This window comes from Leopardus geoffroyi, chromosome C1 (assembly GCF_018350155.1).
Source record: "Leopardus geoffroyi isolate Oge1 chromosome C1, O.geoffroyi_Oge1_pat1.0, whole genome shotgun sequence".
NCBI lineage: Eukaryota > Metazoa > Chordata > Mammalia > Carnivora > Felidae > Leopardus > Leopardus geoffroyi.
The window spans coordinates 206,278,426-206,302,160 of NC_059328.1; the positions used below are offsets into that span (position 1 = coordinate 206,278,426).

Sequence of the window (23,735 nt, forward strand, 5' to 3'; positions counted from 1 at the left end):
TTCAGCAGGGTGACCACTGAAGATGAAGACAGAGAATGTAGTCTGGAGGAAGACACGCTCCCAAGTGGTAGTTGAGGAATTCGATCGCTTAGAGAACCACAGAGAGAGAAAAGAGGGCAAAGGGGTCTACTTAAACACCACATATACAAAAAAAAAAAAACCTTCAGGGGCGCCCGGGGGGCTCAGGAGGTTATGCATCCGACTCTTGATCTCCACTCAGATCACGATCTCATGCGTCATGAGCTCGAGCCCCGTATTGGGCTCTGCACTGACAGCAAGAAGCCTGCTTGGGATTCTCCCTCTCCCTCTCTCTCAAAATAAATAAATTAACATTAAAAAAAAAAAAAGAAACCTTCCGTCATTTAAAAAGTGTGCTCATGGGGCGCCTGGGTGGCGCAGTCGGTTAAGCGTCCGACTTCAGCCAGGTCACGATCTCGCCGTCCGTGAGTTCGAGCCCCGCGTCGGGCTCTGGGCTGATGGCTCAGAGCCTGGAGCCTGTTTCCGATTCTGTGTCTCCCTCTCTCTCTGCCCCTCCCCCGTTCATGCTCTGTCTCTCTCTGTTCCAAAAATAAATAAACGTTGAAAAAAAAAAAAAAAAAGTGTGCTCAACCAAGCTTGTTCAAGGCAATACAACTGTCAGGTATGTGACCCTATCTGTCCATGGTATAGTCTAATCCAAAAGTCACCGTTATCAGTGAAGTGTGTGTTCTGTGGACTTCCCATACCCACATTTTTATTAACCCTACAGTCACCAATTCCCCAAAAAAGCAGTATTGGGCAAGTTTTCATAACTGTTTATTCATTATAAATAGTAAATATTTACTGCACTTTTTACATGAAAGACATTTTTACAACACATCGTTGTTGGTTGAGGCTGCGACACAAAGCCCATCGCCTTCTAGGACCAACGTATGAACTACTCTGGAACTACGCCTAATCTCACTAACCGACTACGTCATCATCCTTAACTCTAAAGGGAATGTATCTGTGCCTACCTCGCTCATGGTTCCAAGAATAGAAAGAAATAAATAACACTGCCTTCCACCTTCTCGTTCCTCGTAACATCTCGAAAAACAAATTTATTGACATTCTAAAATGTCACCACACAAACGTATGTAAACCTCAGTTCCTCTGGTCTTTTAATGTTGGATATCCTTGTATAATTTAAAAAGTACATGAGAGCCACGTGGACATTTCTGTTCTTGCCCTGCCTTTCATAGAAAAGAGAAGAATGTAAACGTCGTCATGTTAAGAGCATTATTCTCGAACACGGTCTCTAGTCAAAAGGAGCAAGCCGGGTGTTGGTTGTCCATTAAATGGCGAACATCATGCATTCTACCGCAATGAATCATGGGCTGCGAAAATAAAGCACCTGCAAAAATAGAGTTCTGATTCTGTTTCTACGGCCCTGGCCACTGCCAGAGCATCCGTGAGGTACACAGTATTGCACACCGATAAGCAGCTGTGGGAACGCACGTCACTTCTTCTCCACCGCGCCCTCCCCCCAGGTTGGCCAGGTTGGCTTCCAAATGAAAACGAACTGGGAAGATGTCACATACCTCTCCCCACACCGAGAAAGAAAACAAGCTTTTCTTCCTGTTACCCCATATCCTGTTAGCAAGGCTGCCCGCCCGGGACATTATTTATTGACAACTGGGTTACAAAGGAGGGTGAGATCACAAATAATTTATTTGGGAGGTCCTTTACATCTAGTCTAGCTTCCTAAAAATGGTGCCACTTATTTTTATATCGATTTCCAGTGTGTAAAGGTCAAGGATTCCTCCGTTCCTGCTTCGTTACGTGAGCAGTTTTAAGATCGTAGAAGTGTCAGCATCGAAACATCGAACATGTCATACTTTAGAGTACTTTCTGACTTTACTTTAGAAACATTCTGCTTGCCTGAACCAGTCCAGATAAATCTCACGCACACATACACATACACACGCACACACACGCACACACAAATGGAATGTTTTAGCTCCTTGATCATCAGCACGGAAGAGTTGGGGTATTTGATACGTAGCCATGTTAAATCATTGCCTTCAAATGTTGTGTTTGTCTTTTTACGGTTCCAGGCCTTCCTTTCTTCCGTCGCGTTTGTCCAACATGTTCAAAAGAATTTGAGACCAACTACCGGAGGGGGGAAAAAAAGAAAAAAACCACTCTTCTTGGTCTCCTGTCGAGACTGCCCCCCAAAAAGCTGATTTTTGTTTTCTGAGGAGATTCTTCATGTGTAGGCTGGGGAGACCGGAAACAAGGCCAGTTCGAGCTCCAAGTGGACAGTTCACTTACGCGATATCAGGCTTGAGATAATGAAAGGCACCTGTAAGGAAATACACACAGCTCTTTAGGTCACGTTGGGACAATTCACAGCAAGAGGCAAAATCAGCTACAGGCTGACGATGTCATATTTCATACCACAGTATCAAAGGATCGAGACCAATATTTTTATTCCCGGGACAAGTTTGACACAAGTCTGTGTCCTTGGGATTATACCCCATGTGATCCTTGAGCTGACCTCATTAAGAACATGTGTTTCTAATGCCAGGGGTTATTTCATTTTGGCCAACCCTCGTGTTTTACCTAGTGGCAATCAGGTTTCACATCTCGGCAATTAATAACCGCAAGATGTCGTTGACATCAGTTAAGAAAATAATTAGACAAGGGAGCCCTTGCCGGGACAATCGGCTGGCTTTGCCGCAACACTGATACTGGGATGTAAGGCCTAATGGTGCCTCTGCCCACCGCCCTCTTTCTTAAGGAAGGGTGGGGACTTTTCGCCCTTTCAGGAGGAACGCTCCCCCAGAAAGACCAAGGCTTACTTTGTCCATACTGCCCATATTGGTAGCCGGTGACGGGGTCCATACTGTAGCCCGTGGTGCTGTAGGTGGGTGGACAGTAGGACTGAGACGTTGGCAGACTGTCCAAGCTCTTCATATGGTCTAGTCTCTGACTGCAGCTGGCCGACACCGTGGTGGTAGGTTCCAGGCCCCCGGTGAGAGGGGAGAGAGCATAATCGGTCTGGGGCTGATGGGGCACCCCACCGTGGTTGGTCAGGAGTCCCATTACCTAAAGTAGACAGGCAGATTGGGAGGAAGTAAGAATGCAGGGCGGACCAGATCAGAGCCGAGAGCTGAAAGCATCACCGGAAAGGTCCCCTTTTTATTTCTTCGGAAATCTGCTGTTACAGGGCCTTCCAGAAGACGATGACTGCAAGGCAAAGGGGCATGGACACCGCCTCGCCTCGTGCGCAGTGATAACATCTGACTGCAGTTTCAGAAAAAAGGAAGGGGGGGGAGGAAGGTGTAGGGGGGAGCGGGGAGGGAAAAGAAAAAGAGGTGGAAAGAGAGACTCACCATGCCTCTCGTGATAAAATCGGACTAGAATTTCAAAGAAGGGGAAAGGAAGGAGGGACAGAAGGACAGAGGGAGACATTATATCTGTTCATGTAGAGCACTGGCTAATCATAGATTACATCTGGAAGTTTCACATGTGATTTTTAAACACACGTTTGCTTATGTTTTTTAAAAAGCTCAGTGGAGTCAAATGAAATCCTCATTGTGTATTTTCAGATGTCTAGGTCTGCTTTCATAGCATTCCCTCTCCGGAAGGTTCCTCTTCCTAACGCGGCCATCTTTCGGTAATTAGAAATAATTACTCCCTCCCCGATGTTCTCAAGCGTTTTATTCATCCCTCCCACTACGCGATCATGACTTTGCTCACCTACTTTGAATTATGAGAGTTTTGAGGCTAATAACCTACTTACCTTTATAGTCCTAGAACCTAACTTGGCACTTGTCACATATTAGGTACTGAGGGAAGGAGGGAGGCAGGGAAGGATGGATGAATGGAAGGAAGGAAGGGAGTAGTAACCAACTGCCTCCATTACCTGCCTTTTCACTTCTTCTCTAAACATTTCATATATAAGAAGTGTTAAAAGGAAAGAAAAGGTGGAAATGCAAACATGTTCTAAAAAGTCCATTCGGTGTTGTAAATAACCCTGGAGAGCAAGAGAAGTTTAAAAAGAAAAGAAAAGAAAGAAAAAACCACCTTGCGGTAACAGAATGACTTTCAGATGCGCATGGGGAAGGGTTTCGCAAACTCAAGCTCGCTGACCCTTACAGCCCCTTGTGATGGAAGTTAAGTGGCTAATTAATTTGGCAGCTGGAAAACTGCCACCCGAGAGAGGGAGGGATTTTTCTCGGCTGCTCTGATCTAGCAGCCGGGGTCAAGAAGCAGTTGCAGAAGAAATCCGGTACTGTGTGTAGAGCCCCCCCCCCCCCAAATATTACCTGTTTCCCAAGTATTTTCGTGCAGGAGCCCACAACTGCAGGCAATGCCATTATAGTCCTGTTGTATCGGGGCGCCCAGGTGGTTCAGTCAGTTGAGCATCTGACTTCTGCCCAGGTCATGATCTCGCTGTTCATGAGTTCGAGCCCCTCATCGGGCTCTGTGCTCTGCTCAGAGCCTGGATCCTGCTTCAGATTCTGTCTCCCTCTCTCTGCCCCTCCCCCGCTCATGCTCGCTCGCTCGCTCTCTCTCTTTCTCTCAAATAAATAAAAACGCTTTAAAAAAATTATTTAAAAAATATTCCTGTTGTGTCTGAGGAAGAAATTAAAAGTACAAATAAGGGCAGGAGGAGAGAGTAGCAATGAACCCCAAGCCCCATCTCTGGCCTCGTGCTGTGCCCCGAGGTAATTCAGACCACAAAATCCTGGATGTAGGAGTTCCAGCAAGGGACTACTCTTGCATCCGAGAAAAGGCATCCTAAATTAGATTTCAAAACCGAGGATGCCACAATCCCCTTTGGGAGAGGTCTGCATAATCCTCACAGCCAAACAAAATCTTCTTGAAATGCAGCTTTAAACAGATCTATCTTCAATTAGCCCCATGAGACAAAAGGGGGGGTCTGCTTACCACCTTCTATGGATTACCCTTTCTTCCTGTATTTTAACAAGCCACCGATTTCCCTCACCTTTTCCCTTAAGAGCTATTCTCTGTTTCCTTGTCTGCCTTTCATTTGACTTGTGTGTGTGAGCATGTGAGAAAGGGGGGCCAGTGTGCAGAAAGGGACACAGCAATACCCAAATTTTTAAAGATGTTCCAGGGGCTCTAAGTTTCCTTGAGTTATGTGGCGGAATAGCTTTTTAAAAAGCTTTAAAAACTACATATATTTTATAAAATAATCATATGTGACAGAGCATAGTTTTATTTTACTGGGCATTTGGAGAAAACGAAAGTCACAAAATAAAGAATCAGTCGGATTCAGAGCTGCAGTACGATAGAGCTCTCTAGAACATGGGGCTCTCATGGGCCCTACCCGACGCCGTTTACGGTCAGTTGATTGCTTCATTTTCTCCTTCTAAAAACTGTGAACATAACCCAGAATGCATTTGAGTTATTTCCTGAATGTTCTTCCACCTACACGGGTTTTTTTTTTCTTTTTTTGCCTTTGAGTTTGTGTAGATGATTTTACAGTATATGTTTGGAACATTCATAAAAATGCTATTGACAGACTAGTTTATTAAGTATTTTGTTTCAGCGCAAATTATCCATTCGTGTCTCTTAGAAGAAAAGGATCTAAAACGGAAGACTTTCAGTGCCAAGCACATCCCTTCAAATCATGGGGATCTGGATGGGGAAAATAACAATATGAAAAATGTAACTATTTCAATGAAAGGGGGGTAAGGACACAGGGCACAAATACTTTACTGCAAATAAGCTGCGCTGAGTAAAAACAAGTACTTAGAAAAAGCCGTTTTGTAATTACATGAGTCCAGAGAAGAAAAATGGCCAATGGCACTGGGTAAAAAGGAAATACATTTTAAACTAAAATAGCATCCCTTGTGAAAATACTTACTTGTAGTTAATATTATGTTATAATATTATATTATTATAATTACAAATGTATATTATATATTAGTATATTATAAAATATATAATATTAGTATATTATAATTATGTTGTGTAATTATAGTATATTATCATTATGTTATGTAATTATAATATATTAATATTAATAAATAGTTAATATTATGTCACTTCAAAGGAGAAAAGGAGTACTCTATACACAATGAAGGTTGAAGAGTGAGAGTGAAATGTTATTCAAAACATGCACACTCGCCCATGAGGTATCCTGTACATTTTTGTGATAAACTTTTTTTTCCATTCTCTGCCATATATTTCTTAGTCTGCATAACTTTGAAAGCGGTAATAATTTTGTCCATTGGAGAAAACCTTGAAGATCCGAAAAGAGAAGAAATGAGTCCTTCCTGTAAGCAAAATTCAGCTTACGTTGTTCAGGGAGAAACTTTTTGCAGTTCTGAACTTATGAAATACTTTAGGACAAGACTTAAATCTAAGACCTAGAAGTATATCTGCAGGATGGAGAAGATCCTGCCGTATCTGCCAGAGCCGTTTTCCAGGGCCGTTGGAAAGATAGTTCCTTAAGGTTCCAGGGCACAGCGTCCTTAAGACGTTGCAGAGCATGACCCGGTCAGGAGGGATGGCTGCTGCGTAAATGGAACAGGAAGGAATCCACACTGGGTCTTCCTATCAGTATTGCCAATGTCACACACAGAAAGCAAGTGACAGCTTCTGCTTGAGCAAGAGCCCTTCGCTCAGCAGTCCAGGACTTGTAGTGGCCAATGTGAAACACGTAAAAGGACCAGAGCCCAACTTTGGTCTTCCCTGATAGAGCCTAAGAGACACACATTTTCCTACCAGTTCTTTCCACTGTGATGGTCACATATTGCCATCATTTCTTTCTCCAGAATTATTTAAGGATGGGCAAGAGGCACTGGCCCAAAATGGACACTAACAAATAATTCTAAACTAACATGATTGATTTCAGGATTTCACATGGAGAAAACGTGAGAAATGTACATCTTTTCAAACAACTTCTCATTTGAAAACTGAAGAGGATATCTGTGTCGGGAAGTAAAATAGTGAATATATCAAGGCAACATGCATTACTTTCCCCTAACATAATTTAAAACCTCAAATCTCTACGGAAGGGTCCCATTACACTTTCATGTACATTTCTTTAAAAGCTATTTTGTATTTCATGTGGTTCAAGAGAAGCTATGGAAATTTCTTTTTTTGCTCCACAAAGAAGTTGGTAAACGAACTTCTTAGAGCTCCCCCAATATGGCTATGGAATGTCTTCTAGCCATATTTTCTTTCTAAGAATATTGTCACGATTTCTTTTATACATGTTTTTCCTACAGCAATTTGTCATTTGAAGCCTAAAATAAAATCTCCATTTGTTGCAAAGTGGGGTATTCCCCCCCCCCTCATAAACCATTAGTGAGCCATTTCTACTACAGGACTGGCATTTTCGCTAATTTTTTTTTTTAATTTGGAGTCAAGGGAAGAATAATTGCCCAGTTTTCACAAACAATTTCAGAGGAAAATAAGTGCACTTGGAACTATTCAGTTCTGTCTACGGAACACTGACCACATTCTTACTAAATGCCACAGAAGCCCAGAAGATACAATGACCAAGATCGCTGTCGTGTGCCCCTGGGACATACAACTCCTTTGAGTCTGAGTACAGCTCCCAGGTGAGGCGTCTGAAAAGGCCTACTAAGTATATTTCTAAACTGTTACCTCCAAAAACACTTCCCAGACACTGTTTCTAGATTGTTTTAAGGATAAGCTTTTAAAAAAGAAAATTCAAAGCCTTAGAATCATGTGCCGACGCTAATGCTGATTCTTCAGTTATTCCAATGATCAGAGACATTTTCGGAAGATCTCCTTAAAGTCATTCTCCAGGTTCAGAATTCCGAACAGGGTGTTCATATCTTGATTGGAAGATTATACGGTTCAGGAAAAACTAACTCTCGACAATTGTTCCACGACATCTTTCTCTTGAATTAATTTTCCTATTGTAAGATGAAATATAAAAGATAAAAACTATGGGCCAAATGAAGATTTACATTGAAAACAACGTGTCTGGAAAATAGTTGTCTTCGTGGGTTACGGTTTTGGCCATCAGCTGAAAGGGCTCAGAGCTCATCAAAAATCTCAAATGATTTAGCAAATTATGGTGTATATCTCGGTGCATCTTTTTTCCTTAGTGGGAATCCTGGTTCGTGTCTTTGTTTTCTTGTTCGTGCCGAACTAATCAGATGTTCTTGTGATTTCACATTTAATGATGCACATTTATTTACATTTTAGAAAACTGTCGTGAAATATAGCTATGTAGGTATATCCTACATAGGGGTTTTTTTTAGTTTGTTTTTTTTTTTTTTTCAGCTTCTACCCTCCCCTCCCAAACTCTATATACTGATTGTATATATATTGAATTTGGGTCTAATTTATTTTCAAAATGAAACAAAAATACTCGAACGTTTAAGAGTGTATGTGTGTGTGTGTGTGTGTGTGTGTGTTTTGCTAACACAGTTGCTCTGGGAGTCATCTGATGGTTATATTTCAGTGACTACCTTTGAGGCTTGAAAAGCCTAAATTTGGACAAGGGAGAACCAGAACATTGCCTTCAGATTCAAATGCCTTAGGAGTTATCCTGCAGTTGATTAGTATCGAAATAATTAGATTTTTGGCCCTGTCCGTTTAAAAGCTGTAAGAGGGAAGTAGCCTGAGGGCAGAGTTTCTTTAAGGTAAGTATGGTGACCTTCTCACCCACACCCACAGTTATGGGAAGGGCATGGCCGACCTTTACCTAACCAGATAGAACACCAGTGCTTATAAAACAGCTACCACATCCTTATTTTTAATTTTAATCCTTAGCTTACATTTTGCAAGGAGCTATGTTTAATGCATGATTCAAAGGTATGAGTGCCGGACAAGTGCGGTTCATACGCTGCGCGTATTTCTAAGATTTATTTGAAAAGAGCACAGGAAGTATTGTCTCGGATAAACCCTAAGTTCTAGATGCCCTTTCACCTCCAGCCCTCTGGCCAATCACAGAATAACTTTTGTTTCATCAGTTCTCCAGGGCGCCTATTTCTCAATAGAGCTAAGCTGTTAAATTGAGAGCAATACTCTTTGGGCCCTGCCGACTCACACGTAAAACCAGGCAAAGACTCAGCACAGAGATGGTTTGCGGTAACGACGTGTGTGTGCACACGCATTCCCACGCACATACACACATGCACGTATACAGTGTTTACTTCTGGCCAATGATGAGCACGTCCATCTAGTACCAACAAAATAAAGCCCATTAAGAAAACGCTTATTCCACCTAAATGAAAAAGTATGCCAGTTAATAACAGTTGGTATTTGACTGTGTTAGACCCACCATGGGTCATAATAAAATTCTCATATGTTTTAATTCATTTACGCATGCCTGCCTTTAATATGCTTTGTGACCATGTCTACAATTAATATGATTTATGGGAAAAGAACATGTGCAATATGGGGGGGTGGGGAGAGTATAGCGTAGACTTTTTTTCTTCTATGAATGAAAAATATAACAAAACGGCTCAAGGAAAATCGTTGGCTGTTAGCATATTAAGAGGGACTGACAGAGCCCTGAGTAAACTTGAGGGAGTTAATGATATCCTCTTATCTGACCCTGACACATTTGCAGCATGTAATTTACAGAAGCTCTGTCCAGGGAATCTTGACAAATGCTCCTAACGATGTCAGGGCAATGTTCCATTCTAATGGAAAACAGATGTGGGTCAGATACCCTCATTCATCACTTACCACAGAGAGTCTCAAACTCTCTCTGGAAGGAATGGCATTACCTGCTGTTAACTCTTCCCATCACCACCACAGTCCTCTCCAAGGTAAGTACTCAAACCCATCACCGCTTCAAAAACCTGCCTGAGCACATGACTGTAGAAAATCAAACATATATCTGCGTTTAATTTCATGACCACTTCAGGACATGCTTGCTAAATATTCACTGACCCTTTGGGATCTAGGATTCCAAATCACGAAAGCAAAAAGCTCTACACTTGGGTATCCCACAATACTTCAGGGATTAAAACTTCATCTCTAATTGCCCATAAGCTAAACCTGCATTCCAGGAACTGGAGGGCTGATTCACCTTCATCACCATTCATAAATGCAAATCTTGCTGCACATTAACTGCCCAGCTCTAAGGTTCACACACACACACACACGCACACACACACACACACAAACTTATAATAAACTTGAAGTCCACGTTGGCTTTTAGAAAGAAGGGCTTCAACTCTGCCCCTCGGAAACCAAGGATGTTGGGCTACCCTGTATTCTCTTTCCCCCGAGATTTTCCCTTCCCCCCGGTGCTCTAACAACATGGAGGACAGACATTCCAGCCTACCAAGGGAGAAAAACAGTGGCCCATCTCAACAAGGAAATCTCTTCTTCCTTCTAGACCATGTGTGATGTAGGCAAATATTTCTATGGCTGCCCAAGTCCTAAGGTGGAGTCCTAAGGCTCCATCTACTAAATGCCTAAAATTACAGAAGAGAAGCTTCCCTACCCTTCTCTTCAAGTGAAAGAAGGTATGTTCTCAGGGTAGAGAAAAGAGCCAACTGAAAAGACCAAGTCATACTAATTTAATGAGTAGATCTCAGGAAGGCGATTTCTATTAACCATGGGAAAGCAGAAGGCAGCCTTGCAAACGTCAAAGAATATACCTTTTAAGAAATGTGTTCCTGCCTATTTCACAGGATTTCCGAGATGCATGGACACTTGCAGCAAGGCCATCAATATGGGACGTCTGAGGAGACAGTCTTCCAAGAACCAGAAGCTACTACCCCACTAAGCTAAAATCCTATGTGCCTTAATTCTCTTTCTTACCCAACTCCAGGGACACCGAGCCAACACAAAGATGTTGTGTTGCTCCTCTACCTGAAAATGTACTTGTGTCCTTGACCATCAGTTGGACAGTGGCTATGTCTCCTATTGCACAGGCAACTTGATAGATGCTGGGAACATATGGGGCCCACAGTGAAACCACTTACATGGTTCTCTGAGCTACAGAAACTAAACCTGCGCCTCCCGATCTTGACTAAAGAGAGTCTTTGTCATTTACTGACTAAAAGACTATTCCCCAATTAGGAACTCAGCTACTCAGATTGTCCCTCACTTTCGAAGATGCTTCCACTGTACCTGTTACTTTAGCTACCTTTATCTTCTACTGATGACAGAGAAGCATGGCGTTCATCAGATCCGCTTATCTTTCCAGTCCCATAGAAGCTGAACCGTAGATTTTTCAAAACGTGTTCATGTCAATATTGTATTTCAATAAATCAAAATGAGAATGAGAAAAGGAACCATCAGGATAACCCTGCCCCTCCCCACTCTAAGGCCCATGGAATGAAGGATCGTGGCCCTTATTCTTGCTGTAGTGAGTGTTCTTACATTCTTGCGATCTGAATTTCTCTTTAAAAAAAAAGTTTATCTAGGGGCGCCTGGGTGGCTCGGTCGGTTGAGCGTCCGACTTCAGCTCAGGTCATGATCTCGTGGTCCGTGGGTTCGAGCCCCGCGTCAGGCTCTGGGCTGACAGCTCGGAGCCCGGAGCCTGTTTCGGATTCTGTGTCTCCCTCTCTCTCTGCCCGTCCCCTGCTCATGTTCTGTCTCTCTCTGTCTCAAAAATAAATAAAAACGCTAAAAAAAATTTTTTTTAAAAAGTTTATTTTTGAGAGAGAGAGAGAGAGAGAGCAAGCAGGGAAGGAGTAGAGAGAGGGCGAGAGAGAATCCCAAGCAGGCTCTGCACTGACAGCTCTGACACGGGGTCACATTCACAAAGGGTAAGATCAGAACCTGAGCTGAGATCAAGAGTCAGACGCTTAACCGACTGAGCCACCCAGGCACCCCGTGATCTGAATCTCTCAAACAAAACTAAGTGCTGTACATTGTATTTCTGGGGACTCTCCTGTCTCAGGCACATGACAATTACTGCATTCTAAGCAGACACCAAAAGGAGTCCTCACTTCTGTACCAGTTTAACAAGAAGATGGAACAGAAGTGAAGACAGTTTAAGCAACGTGCCTGAAGACACACAGCGGATCAGTTTTGGAATCTAGTTGCTTTTGACCTCGAGGCCTCCTTCTTGAGATCAATGAGTTACATCCACACTGCAATCTAGTCACTAGAATCCTCTTGCCTCTCTTCACACCCTTCTCTGCCTTATCTAAACATTATTAAGCAGTTAATAGCTTCTTCCTTAAAATTACTCTTTTGCATGCTACGTTATTATTATACGGGTGGTGGGGATGGTGCGGACAATGTGTCCAAGTAAAAGATAACATCAGACGTTAAATAGAAAGAAAATTCACTTGCGGAAAAAAAAACCAAGGGAAGCGTTTTAGAAATGGACAACTCATGAGCAGATCTCCACCCATGTTTTCTCTCATTTAGCACTTCCTAGGAAGTGTTCCACAAAACCTGGTAGTTTAATACTCAACAAAAGGGCTCCACAGTTGAATTAGAAAACACTGAATTAGACAAACACGCTCCCATACTGCAAGCCTTGTCAGAGCCTTTCGTGGTCTCATGGGCCCTGGGATTTTGAAAGATAACACTTATCAAATTGTTGACTCAGAATCCCTTTTCCCCAAACCACTGTTTCAGGGAGCCCACTCTGGGGAATGAGCCTGGATGATGAGGCACTGTTTGGTTTCTGGGTGTTCAAAGATGATTATGACCTAGTACCACTCCTCTAGAAGCTCACAGTAAAAGGGGGAATGGGTGCTTTGTTATGTAATACAGCCTGGTACGTGTTTTAACAAGGTGCAAACACACCGATGTACATCAACAGAGGCTGAAAGAAAAAACTCTGCCTGCGAGAGTCATGGACGGGTTGACACTGAACTAGAAATTTTCCTGTGGAGTCACACATAAATAGAGGCTCGCCCCTACAGAGGGTTCTTAAATCAGAAGTCCAGTTAAATTTTTTTAATGCAAACTGTCCAAAATGAGACATCAGTTTTGTATTTCTTTCAAGAACGCCTGCCTCCTTCATTGTTCAGGGTTGAGGTTCTCTCACCAGGAGGAAATACCCCCTTCCAGGTGGAAACACTACCTTGTGAGTCTACAAAATGCACTGTCTCACAATCTCCCATCGTTCTCATAGGAACAATCAGCAGGAACAGCGCTGTCGCTCACCTCAGCAACTCTGGTTTACCGAACTCCAGCTAAATGTCAAGCGTCATTTTTAAATATCATACAGTACATTGAAAAATACACACCTCTGATGAAACCCAGACTGTTTCGCAAAAGCAGATTTCTTTAGAAAAAAAGAAAACAAAAAATAGTACACAACTAATGACTAAATCCAGTCTTCTGCGTCTGCACTACAAAGCACACATTCAGCCCCTAATTGAATAAATATGCAAGTATTCAGATTTCTGTAGATATTGCCATTTTGCAAATGCAGTAATAAATTAAAAGCTTTACATTGCATTCCAACCACATATAAAGGGTTGATTCAGACCAGTGGCCTCACACTAGGATCCAACACGGTCTTCCTGTGTTTTACCGACGACAAAGAAAAACTTTTTATTCTAGTAGCTTCGTTATAGACCCAGCAACCACACACAATTTTTTTCTCCCCCACAGCTAAAAAAAATCCCAATGGGCCTAAAAACCATGGGCGTGTTGCGCTTGATTTGTGCAATGTACAGGAGAAAGCAGCCGATGGAGTTTCTATTTAAATCAACTCAGCAGACACACAAAAAATTTAATTCAGCGAGAAAGGTTTGCTTGTGGCTCATTTCAGTGAGATGATGTAAGATTCAGTCACTGATGCTGCTCCCGCCCTTCTTTCAAAAGGAGATTTTGGCCAAGTAGCTGTTTCTTTCAAAATTCTCCCAATCTGTAACTAACTCAAGAGGCTGTGGCCAGAGCTGACACAAACCAGGGCTTTCCTCATATTCTGTAAGGGTAGCAACCACAGCCTTGGGAGAAAAACCAAAGGCACCAGGTCAATTACAGCCTGCACTGAATTCAACAGATGGATTAGCAACAATGTTTTCACCACGGAGAACATCTCGAAAACCTAGGTGGGGGGGGGGTGGTGGACAGAAACATGCACACGGTCAACAGTGATCCTGGTGTGGCTAAAATGGGCTCATTTATGGTCATGAACATCCTGGAGCCTTCCTGAACACGGGAGGCTTTGGCAGCCTTGGATTTGAGCTCACCGCCTGCTTCAGAAATGAAACAATGAGGCTCGAGCCTCGGAAGGGCTGCTGCTTTTGCATGGCATGTCTGTCTCTCCGTCCGTCCGAGCTTTGTTTGACACCCCACCAATCTCTTTAATCAAAATCCCTCCTCTTTGCTCCACAGGTGACTTTCTGGAAAGTGTAGACAGAGGGAAGGACCTCTTTGGGACATGGGCTGCTGGGCTGGCTCTCTGCAATGATAAAAGAGGGCGGAGGGCACACATCCTGCAACCCAAAACAAATGGCCTGGCATGAAGCGGCTTCTGTGTGTACGCCCGAAAACGTCCAGAAAAATCCCTCTCCTGAAACGGGAGCCGGCCCCGCCACCAGGGTGAATCGTACTGCTTTTCCATGGATCAGCGGCACAAGAAAAGGTCAAGGAATTACCACGCCGCAGTGAAGAAGATTGCTCCTTGCGTGAAACAGAAAAGCACCCCTCGCGACCGTTCTTAACGACTACACCTCATCCACGTAACAAGCTGATCCGCGGTAAGCTAGCCCTTATTCCTTCGCTGGACAAAGAACCATCAACTGGCCCAGCAGCTAAGGAATCTGAGATAATGCGAACACCGTGGTGCAAAAAAAAAAAAAAAAAAAAAATGACACGCAAAATCAAAAGCAGTCTTGAGTTTTGTGTACACATATTAACACTCAAATGCTTCTCCCTAATAAGTTTCGGGATTAACAAATGTTTGTCAAAAGAAACTGCGCTGAGCAATTGAAGTCTAATTTGAAATGGAACCACGACGGTCTAATACATATATGCATGAAATGAGGACACTCGCTAACAGGCACGGCTGCCACCAAATATGCAATTTACATACATTACACACTAATAATCTCAATTTTAATATTATTCTTTAAAAGCGACTGGACGGGTGGCGGAGCTAAAGGTTTTCTTTTGTAAAATGCGAATAAGAACAAAAGTTGATCCTGGTTGTCCTCTGCCGTTAACCACGATCTCATTACTGTGAGGGGCTATTGGCTCTTTCTTAGGTCTGCCCCATCCCCTCCGAGCTGCGAGGATACAACCAGACTTCACAGATGAGTGGTCGACAGCCTTCATGAGACGTGTAGACCTGTGCTTTGTTCCTTAGGTGACGAGCGGCAAGCAAACATTCGAGCATTTTTAAGCCTTGTACACAACGAGTCTGCAGGAGAATTTTTTCTTTCCTCAGCAGATTATCCATGAAATAGGACAGGTGTACTGGTTACTCAGTTACATCTTATCCAAGACTGGGACGAAAATTTGAGATGAGGCCTCCGAGAATAGCTCTTACCGTGGGGATTTATTAATAACAGTTATAGGTTGCTTAACACAAAACTTTTTTTTTTGTAATTTAAGCCTATTTTCTTATTTTGTCGTTGGTTTCACCCATAAACCAGAAACGAAAATCTGCCCATCTGCTCTACACATAAAATGTGTTCATAATAATCCAGATTTATACCAAATGTATTTTTAAGTATTGCTGAATCGAGAGAGCACTAAAAACTTATGGCCTCTGAGGTTGCAAAGAGGATTTCCTCTTTTTTAAGGAGGAAAATGCTTAAAATGAACATAGGAAAGGCTCAGAAAGCTTCTTGGATATCAAATGGCTCCGTAGGAAAAAAAAAGAAAAAAAAAAAAAGGTCCATGATATAAGAGTAAATGAATCAAAACCATATGGATCAAATTTTCCCTAAAATACACAGTTTGAAAAATTAAGGAGGAAAAGTGCTTGGCAAAATGTGTTTTAGGTTTTACCAAACCCAAAACATTTGAAGAATCATTTGCAATGGTTGATGAACCCTAAATGCAGCCAAGTTGGCCCATTTTTGTATACAACATAACAGTAAAAAAAAAAAAAAAAAAAGAGAGAGAGAGAGAGAGAGCTTTCTAGAAACCATGTAACCCCACCGATACTGTATTTTACTCAAGAAATCATTAGAAGCTGTGACCAAAAACTGTGGTGACTGTAGACGTGGGATGGGGGTGGGGCACGAAATGATAGAAGTTTGTGAAATTAATTGGCCTTGTTTTTGGGGTTTGGCTATGTGTGTTCGGGGGGGGGCAGTGAGGGGAGTGTTTCTTGCAAAGGAAAGTTAATTGGAAGAACATGGGCCAAATGTTAATTAGTCTCATGTCTTAAGCATCTGGTAGTATTTCCTCAGCACTTCATACTCCAAGTCGACATTCCTTTTTCTCTCCTGCATGTGCAGCAAGGTGCTGGTAACATGCCATCCGGGTCTGCAGGGGAAACGCGTGGTCTCTATTTCCCTGCGTTCTGTCTGCATTGTCCCCACACCAAGAGAACACAACTTTTCGAAGGAAGGCTGCTACCGCGGCGGCGCGGGGGAAGAGGGGGGGAAGAGGGGGGGAGCCCTCTCTAGAGTGACTCAAATGGTTTTCTTCTCCGGGGCTGTTTGTCATTCATGATACAAGCCCCATCTCCTAAAGGCGTTATGTAGTTCAAACAAAATGCAATTCAGAAACGGCAGAAAAGGTTCGGGCCATAGCCTATCCCCTTTGTCACCCATCGCTGAGACTCTTGACTCAGGTCCCCCTGACAGATCCAGTCTTTAGGGGAATATGAAGGCAAACCCTCCATTTGTGAAGCTTTTGACCACGCCTGCAGGGAAATCAGGTCAAATATCGTCAGTGCCAGAGCCTATGGAAAACTTGCTAGGCTATGACGCTTCTTCAGCAAGCGAAATGCGTGTACTTTGTGTTTATACAAGAATAACAATTGGAAGAGAGAGAGAGATTTGGCTCTTAAGTCCGCCGGTAACTCACCCTGTCATTTAGATGACCGCGTTGCACTGGCCTCCGTTCTTCCATAAGAAAAATGGCCGTGTTCCTCAGACACAGTTACTGATTTCCTCAGAACAAGATAAACTTGCCAACGATTAGGCGGTGCACAGACCCTTTCAGCAACTCGAGGAAGGCCATGCCCAAAGTTCCTAAAAGTTTTTGTCAATATTCTGATATTTTGTTCAGATACGTGTCAGTCCACTGCTGCTCAAATCTGGCCAGCTGGACAAGTGTGACCTTCCTGAGTCACTGCTTCACACCTGTCCCTCATGAGGCTGAGACCCTCCCTGAGAAAAGCACTGAGGACATTTAAGAAATACCATTTGGCTAATGGCTCCGATTCCAAGCTTCAGAGGAATCTTTGCTTGAGGGAGCAGACGTGTTGGAGGCTCCAAAAGAAACGCACGCACACACAGAGAAACAATCTGCCCTTCTTTATGGTGGTGTCTATTAATTTCTTGACAGGAAACTAGAAAGCCCATGCCATCACAGTTCACACACATTCTAGTTCGTGAGTTCCAAGTGTGAATGGCCAACACCACTAGAAAAAGAGTCAAATAAAATGGGCAAGTTATTTTCAACATGTCAACCAGCCTCCACTGGAAAGATCTACAATGAATTGACCATAATAACTCCAAAACCATTAGGCCCAATTCCATTTAAGTTAGTAGGTAGGGAAAGGCCTCTGATGAAATGTAACGGTAGAAAGAAGAAAGCTATATACACTAGTATCTCAGTTATATATATATAATATATATAATATATATATATTTTCAAAGTTTATTTATTTCCGAGAGAGTGTAAGCAGGGGAGGAGCAGAGTGAGGGGGACAGAGGATCCAAAGTGCGCTCCGCGCTGACAGCACAGAGCCCAACACAGGGCTCGAACTCACCCACCGCGGGATCATGCCCTGAGCCGAAGGCAGATGTGCAACTGACTGAGCCACCCAGGTGCCCCCAGTTATATGTTTCTTTAAAGGCGTAAGACTCAAAAAAGCTGGAAGGCAATATACAAAAATATTAACAGTGTTGCCCAGGGGAGTTTTTTTTTTTTCCACTCTGAAGACACTCTTAAAAAAATGTTTTCCATTTTCTACAATAACCATGTAGTACCTTTATTATTGGGGGAAGTTAAAAGATTGGTAGACAAACTGAGTGAAGCTGAAAAAGCATGTAAAAAATGTATTAGCAAGAGTATCAGTTAACCTGAACCAAAAGTTTAGAAAATTTGTCTCTACTAAATGATTTTAAAATATGACAAAAGCCCCCCCCCCTCCCCCACCCGCCTCTATTTTTCATGAAACCTGTTTCCTCTTTGCCCAACTGTGTACTCTCATGGGGGAGATCCTACTACGGGCCAAGCCTCCCAGCTTCCAACCTCAAATCTCTCTAGCTGGTGGTCTTCAGCAGGCCTCAAGCAAGCTCTCTGAGCCTCGGTTGATTTGTCTGCATATCAGATGGTCCAGAGAGAAGCAGGGGAAATGGAGGAGTAGGAGAGGAACAGAAGACATGGAAGGATTAGTTCCATTTTGAAAATCATATGATCTAACATGTTAATAAGCACTTCTATATAATAAGTCATAAGTCCGAAGACCCTTTCTCTTTGTTCATTTATTTATTTTTGAAAGAGAGACAGAGTGAGCAGGGGAGGGGCAGAGAAAGAGAGAGAGAGAGAGGAGGGGGGGGAGAGAGAGAGAGAACCCCAAGCGGGCTCCACGCTGTCGGCGCAGAGCCTGACGCAGGGTTCGAATTCGCGAACCATGAGATCGTGACCTGAGCTAAAACCAAGAGTCGGATGCCTAACTGACTGAGCCAACCAGGTGCCCCTAAAGACCCTTTCTTTACTCATTCTTTGGTTAATAGGTAAACCGGGCTGTTCAAAGTGGCCTCGTCTTCAAGTTTTCTTTACAATATTCCTAACAAAGCCAAACAACCGAGGCTTGGTCCTCCCCCCTTGCTTAAATAGAGGCGATCCTGAGAAGTGATGAATCCCAAAGCTATAGAAATCCAAGTTCTAATTTCCAGTTCTCCTACTCTGTTGTTTGTTAAATGTCTGGCCTGATTCTGATCCACTCGCTATCTTTCACTCCCCAACTCTCCCTGAAGAAATAAGGAGGGATTTCATCATGTGTTACTTGTCCCTTTTCCAACTCACTGGGGATGTTGTAAGGGCTAAAACAACATGGATTCCTCGTGGTAGTTTGAGGGGGAAATGTCTGGTTGAAATGCAAAATATCCTGAATATGTATGAAGTAATAGGTGAGAAATTAACAGAATATGGAAGAGCATAGAAAAGAAATACTAGAGGAGTTGCCTGTGGAATTTTCCATTGCTTGACAGTGGAATGATTCCCACTCTACTGTCAACTGTGGAATCATAAAATGAAAGATTAACAGTTTCAAGACTAAGTGCTAATAGCTCCAATTATATAATATAAAACATATAATATAATATACTGATTATAACACACAAGCTCATACGCTTACACAAAGTCAGGAGTTTCACTTCTAGAATACAGATTTGTGTCATTCTTCCTGTTGCCGCTGAACAGGAAAGAAATGCCAAGGGAGTGCTGGGTCTCAAGCAGTTAGGGTTATTGAGGGTTACTTTTATTAAAACATTCCACCAAACCGTGTTCAAAACAGCTCTGCTATGGCCCCAGACTACTGATGCTAAAAACCTCAGAGATAACTACTTCTGATGTAACTTCTAAACTGTGGAAGAAGCTTATACCCTCTAAATCTGGGCATTTTAAAGAGGAATCTACTAATCGAAGTCTATGATTTTCATGCAAAAGCACATTTACAAATGCCAGCACTTGGAAATTAAATGTATTAGAGTCCTGTAGGAAGCACGTTCATTGTTTTCATGTTGTTATTTTTCAGCCGAGGTTTAAAGCCACCTCTTATTTCTTATCCCAGGATGTGCTATAGGAATCTATGAAACTTAATTACATTGACTGTTACAAAAAAGGATTTATGAACTTTTGCCTTTAGGCAGAAATGTTTATTTCATTGCCTTTGCTATTCATTCTTTTCAACTCCGACGGCTTTGAACTTTTCAGCTGCTCAGAGTTATCACCCTCGTGCAGAGCCCAGGAACTGCACTCCCAACACACAAACCACAAGTTGAAGAAAACGAAGAAGGCGAAGATATATGAGTCGTTATTTTGGCCACCCTTTGTGCCATTAAAATCTCATTTTCTGCCTATTAGAATGCCCTCTTGGTGCTTAGGCAGCGGTGATAGTCGGTGATTAGTGTGTAATTGAGTATAATTGTCTTTTCACTTTTCATTTCTGTCATTCTGAGCTTCTCTCTGTTTTTCTCACCACCAAGAGGAAAAAGGGGGTTAAGAAAAGATAAAGCTGTTAAAACTCTCACTCTCCGCCCTGAAGAGATTCTCGATTGCAATTATAGATTGCAACCCCTTTGTGACATTTCTCCAAATTTAGTGGGCAGCTATCCTCGCCACCTGGGCCAAGAGCTCTCTTAATAAAATCAAGCGATCTGTATTTAAACTAGTGCTAATAATGTCAACCTCACACAGATGCCACATGTAGGAAATTTATCCAACCCTCCAACATGCAATTACCAAGGCAATTTATTAATATGATCTCTGAAGAAAGGCTCACAGTCCAATGCAAATTAGAAAAACAATTACAACATTCAAATATCTATATATTCCCAAAGTAGCAGTAATTCTCCTAATCTGTGCATTTATAACTCATTTATCCCAGAGTTCTGTAGTCATCAGCTGATCTCTCCCCACGCAATTTGTTTGCTTCCCCTCCGATCGCTTTATAAAAGCTTTGGTGTTTTTATATCGGGTGCTTTTGTTCACAACCGTATCAGCTGATCAAGTACCTTTTTTAAAATAACAACAACAACAACAACAACAAATGTGTGTGAGCTTCTGACCCAAAGCTCAGACCTAGGGGTGGAGCCAACCACTGCCTTGACAACTCAGTGTAAACACAGAATATCCACGATGACCTTAAAAATCACTTGGATTTTAAGTCCAAGCTCCAACTTTTGATACGGGCCCGTAGGAAGGGTGGAGAGAAAGGAAACCAGAAAACTGAAATCATGTGGCTTGTAGAAAGAATACATTATGGTTTAAATTTGGCAATTCATTATACGACCGCCTCGGGGAATTGACTGTTCGGTTCTAGTATACAGCAAATCGTCTGTCTGGAAACACGGGACTGACCTGAGGTGAAAGGCCATTGCCAATGGCGGGGTTCATGGGGTTGGAGGGCCCAGACGGAGGCACAAAGCTGTCTGTATAGCTGGAAAATCCATGCCTGGTGCTGGGGAGGCAGTAGGCAGTGTTGCCGTCTGGGTTCGAAGGAAGAGTGCTTTGGTGTACTGTGCTCGGAGGAAGAGGCTGAGGTCTGTGAACGGTGCTGCTGGGATCCGACACGGCTGCAAGGGAGAAGACTGTCAGCTCGGAGGCGCCGGTGCAGGCCAGCAGAAGACGGTCACATCACCGAGCCACCGGCGGTATCTACCGCTCAGACCAAACAGTAATTTCAAACTGCATTGCATAACATGCGTATAGAGCCACTCATAACAGCCACAGCCACATCTCTGCACTTACGCGCAAGTACGTAACTGACGTCCAGACTTCCCTGGCATACTCACCCAGAAAACGAGAGCAGAAATCACGTTAACAATGATAACGAGCCTATTTTGGTAGCGAATGTTATTAATCAGGGTAAGGATTAACCAGTGTCAGAATCGCAAGGCTCACATTTCTTGTCAAATATTCTTTTTTTTTTTTTTTCATGTTTATTTATTTTTGAGAGAGAGAGAAAGAGAGAGAGGACCAGCAGGGGAGGGGCAGAGAGAGAGGGAGAGAGAGAGCATCCCAAGCAAGGTCTTTGCTACCAGCCCGGAGCCCAACGCAGGGCTCTAACTCACCAATGGTGAGCCAAGATCAAACCAAGATCAAGAGACGCTTACCGACTGAGCCACCCAGGTGCCCCCGGTCAGACGTACTTTCAAAGCACCTAAATATACGTGTGGAACATCTGCAGTGCTATCTTTCTTAATCCCAAGTAATTTATCACTTATCCCATTTACCTCTGTATGCCATCCAGCAGTGACTTTATCAAAGCTTACCTTCGCTCGATTACTATTGTTAGTAACCATCATAGGACTTTAGTTAACTGCAGACTGGTGTACAAACGAAGTAAAATTTTAATAAAGCCAAAGCTAATCCCATATTGATTTAGGAGAGCTGTTTTGTTTGGTCTCATTGTTTTTGCTTTAAAATAATGAAATAGTATTACATTGTAGCACGGTTCATCTAGAGAGATCCAAATAATGTCATAGAGCCAACTATGTTTCTGAAATGTGACAGGTACGTGTAGGATCACCTGATACCATGCAATTAACCTACAAGTAGCAACAACGTCAGCATCATCCTGGGTTCCCCTGGCTGTGGAAAACAAGCAGCAGAGAAAGCCTTGGGAGTTACGCTTCAACCCCTGGACTCCCCCTTCCCCCATACCTTGCGGAATAGCTGTGGGCTGGTAAGATGTCTCCGACAGCTGGTATGTTGGCAGAGTCGGCATGGCGGTGGGAGGGAACCCCCCCGGAATGAGATGGTTGAAGGCCATCAGTTGATTGGCCCCAGCTTGCTTCCTCCATCTTGCACGGCGGTTGCTAAACCAAACCTATGGATTTAATTTAAAATTTGAGGATTTCACTGATGAAATAATAGTACATTCTTAAAGAATTTTTCATGCTAAAACAGATGAAAGGCCCCTTACGGACGGGGCAAATAGACACAAGAGCCCTCTACCTTCTGTGTTGTATTGTCAGGGGAGAAAGGAGAGTTAAATGTCAGGGGTCGGGAGAGGGGTTTCCAGGACTGACCATGGGCCCGCGGAGCCCCCCCAAGCCCCATGGCGACCATGGGCAGGGATGGCTGAGCGTGGCTGGGAACCACAGGAGCTCTCCACTGTCCCCATCACCAACACCTACCCACCTCGATCTCTTTCCACATCGAAGCGAGGACACAAGCACCTCTCGGACCGGTACGTGACATATATCCTAATTAGGGCTTGCCTATCACGCTAACTTTGTATTTAATATTTTCATCAGTCTGACTTAGCATTTCTATGTTATAAGCGTAGCTCCCGTGTCGTGATAATTGATTAAATGAAGCCATCTTACCATCTCTTTCAAAGCTGACACATTGTTCTGGTCTTAATGGAAATAAATGCCAAAGAGGTAAGTATTTCAAGAAATGAAAGCATATTATCTAAGAAGATCCCTTAAATAATTAGTTTATTATTTCTCTCAACAACAGCTTAAAGCACCTATACTACGCTATGCCAAGCACTATGATAACCACATATACTCAGAAAAACTTTGGTATAATATAGTAAAATGCCTTGAAAGAATTCAAAGTAAGTAGCCAGAGAAATGGCAACCATAGGCGTGAGAAATGTAACCGTATACCCAAATGTTAAGGAACTGTGATATAAGGCTTTTAATGGGACCCATCATCTTGCTCAATTCTTACAGCTGCAGCTTCAAAGTGGAACCTTTTTTTAAAGTTTGTTTATTTATTTTTGAGGGCAGGAAGGGGCCGAGAGAGAAGGAGAGAGAAAATCCCAAGCAGGCTCTGCGCTGTCAGCACGGACCTGACGCAGGGTTCCAACTCACGAACCATGAGATCATGACCAGAGCTGAGGTCGCTTAACCAACTGCGCCAACCAGGCACCCCTTAAATGTGGAACCTTGGATGATTTGAGACAGTGTGTATGTGACGTTTCCCTTAAAATTAGAGAGTATTTCTACCAACTA

The 23,735-nt window shown here is 43.0% G+C and overlaps 1 protein-coding gene across 2 annotated transcripts in view; it reads right to left on the bottom strand.

Moving 5' to 3' along the window:
- Positions 1–778: 778 nt before the first annotated feature.
- The window catches only part of PAX3 (paired box 3), a 98,476-nt gene continuing 75,519 nt past the window's right edge, over positions 779–23,735 (bottom strand). For both annotated transcript variants that reach the window (XM_045481431.1, XM_045481432.1), the window contains exons 6-9: positions 22,432–22,597; positions 21,127–21,341; positions 2,823–3,069; positions 779–2,323 (exon numbers count right to left, since the gene is read on the bottom strand). In XM_045481431.1, the coding sequence (XP_045337387.1) occupies positions 2,289–2,323; positions 2,823–3,069; positions 21,127–21,341; positions 22,432–22,597 (663 nt within the window). In that variant the 3' untranslated portion in view covers positions 779–2,288. The remainder of the gene's footprint in view (positions 2,324–2,822; positions 3,070–21,126; positions 21,342–22,431; positions 22,598–23,735) is intronic.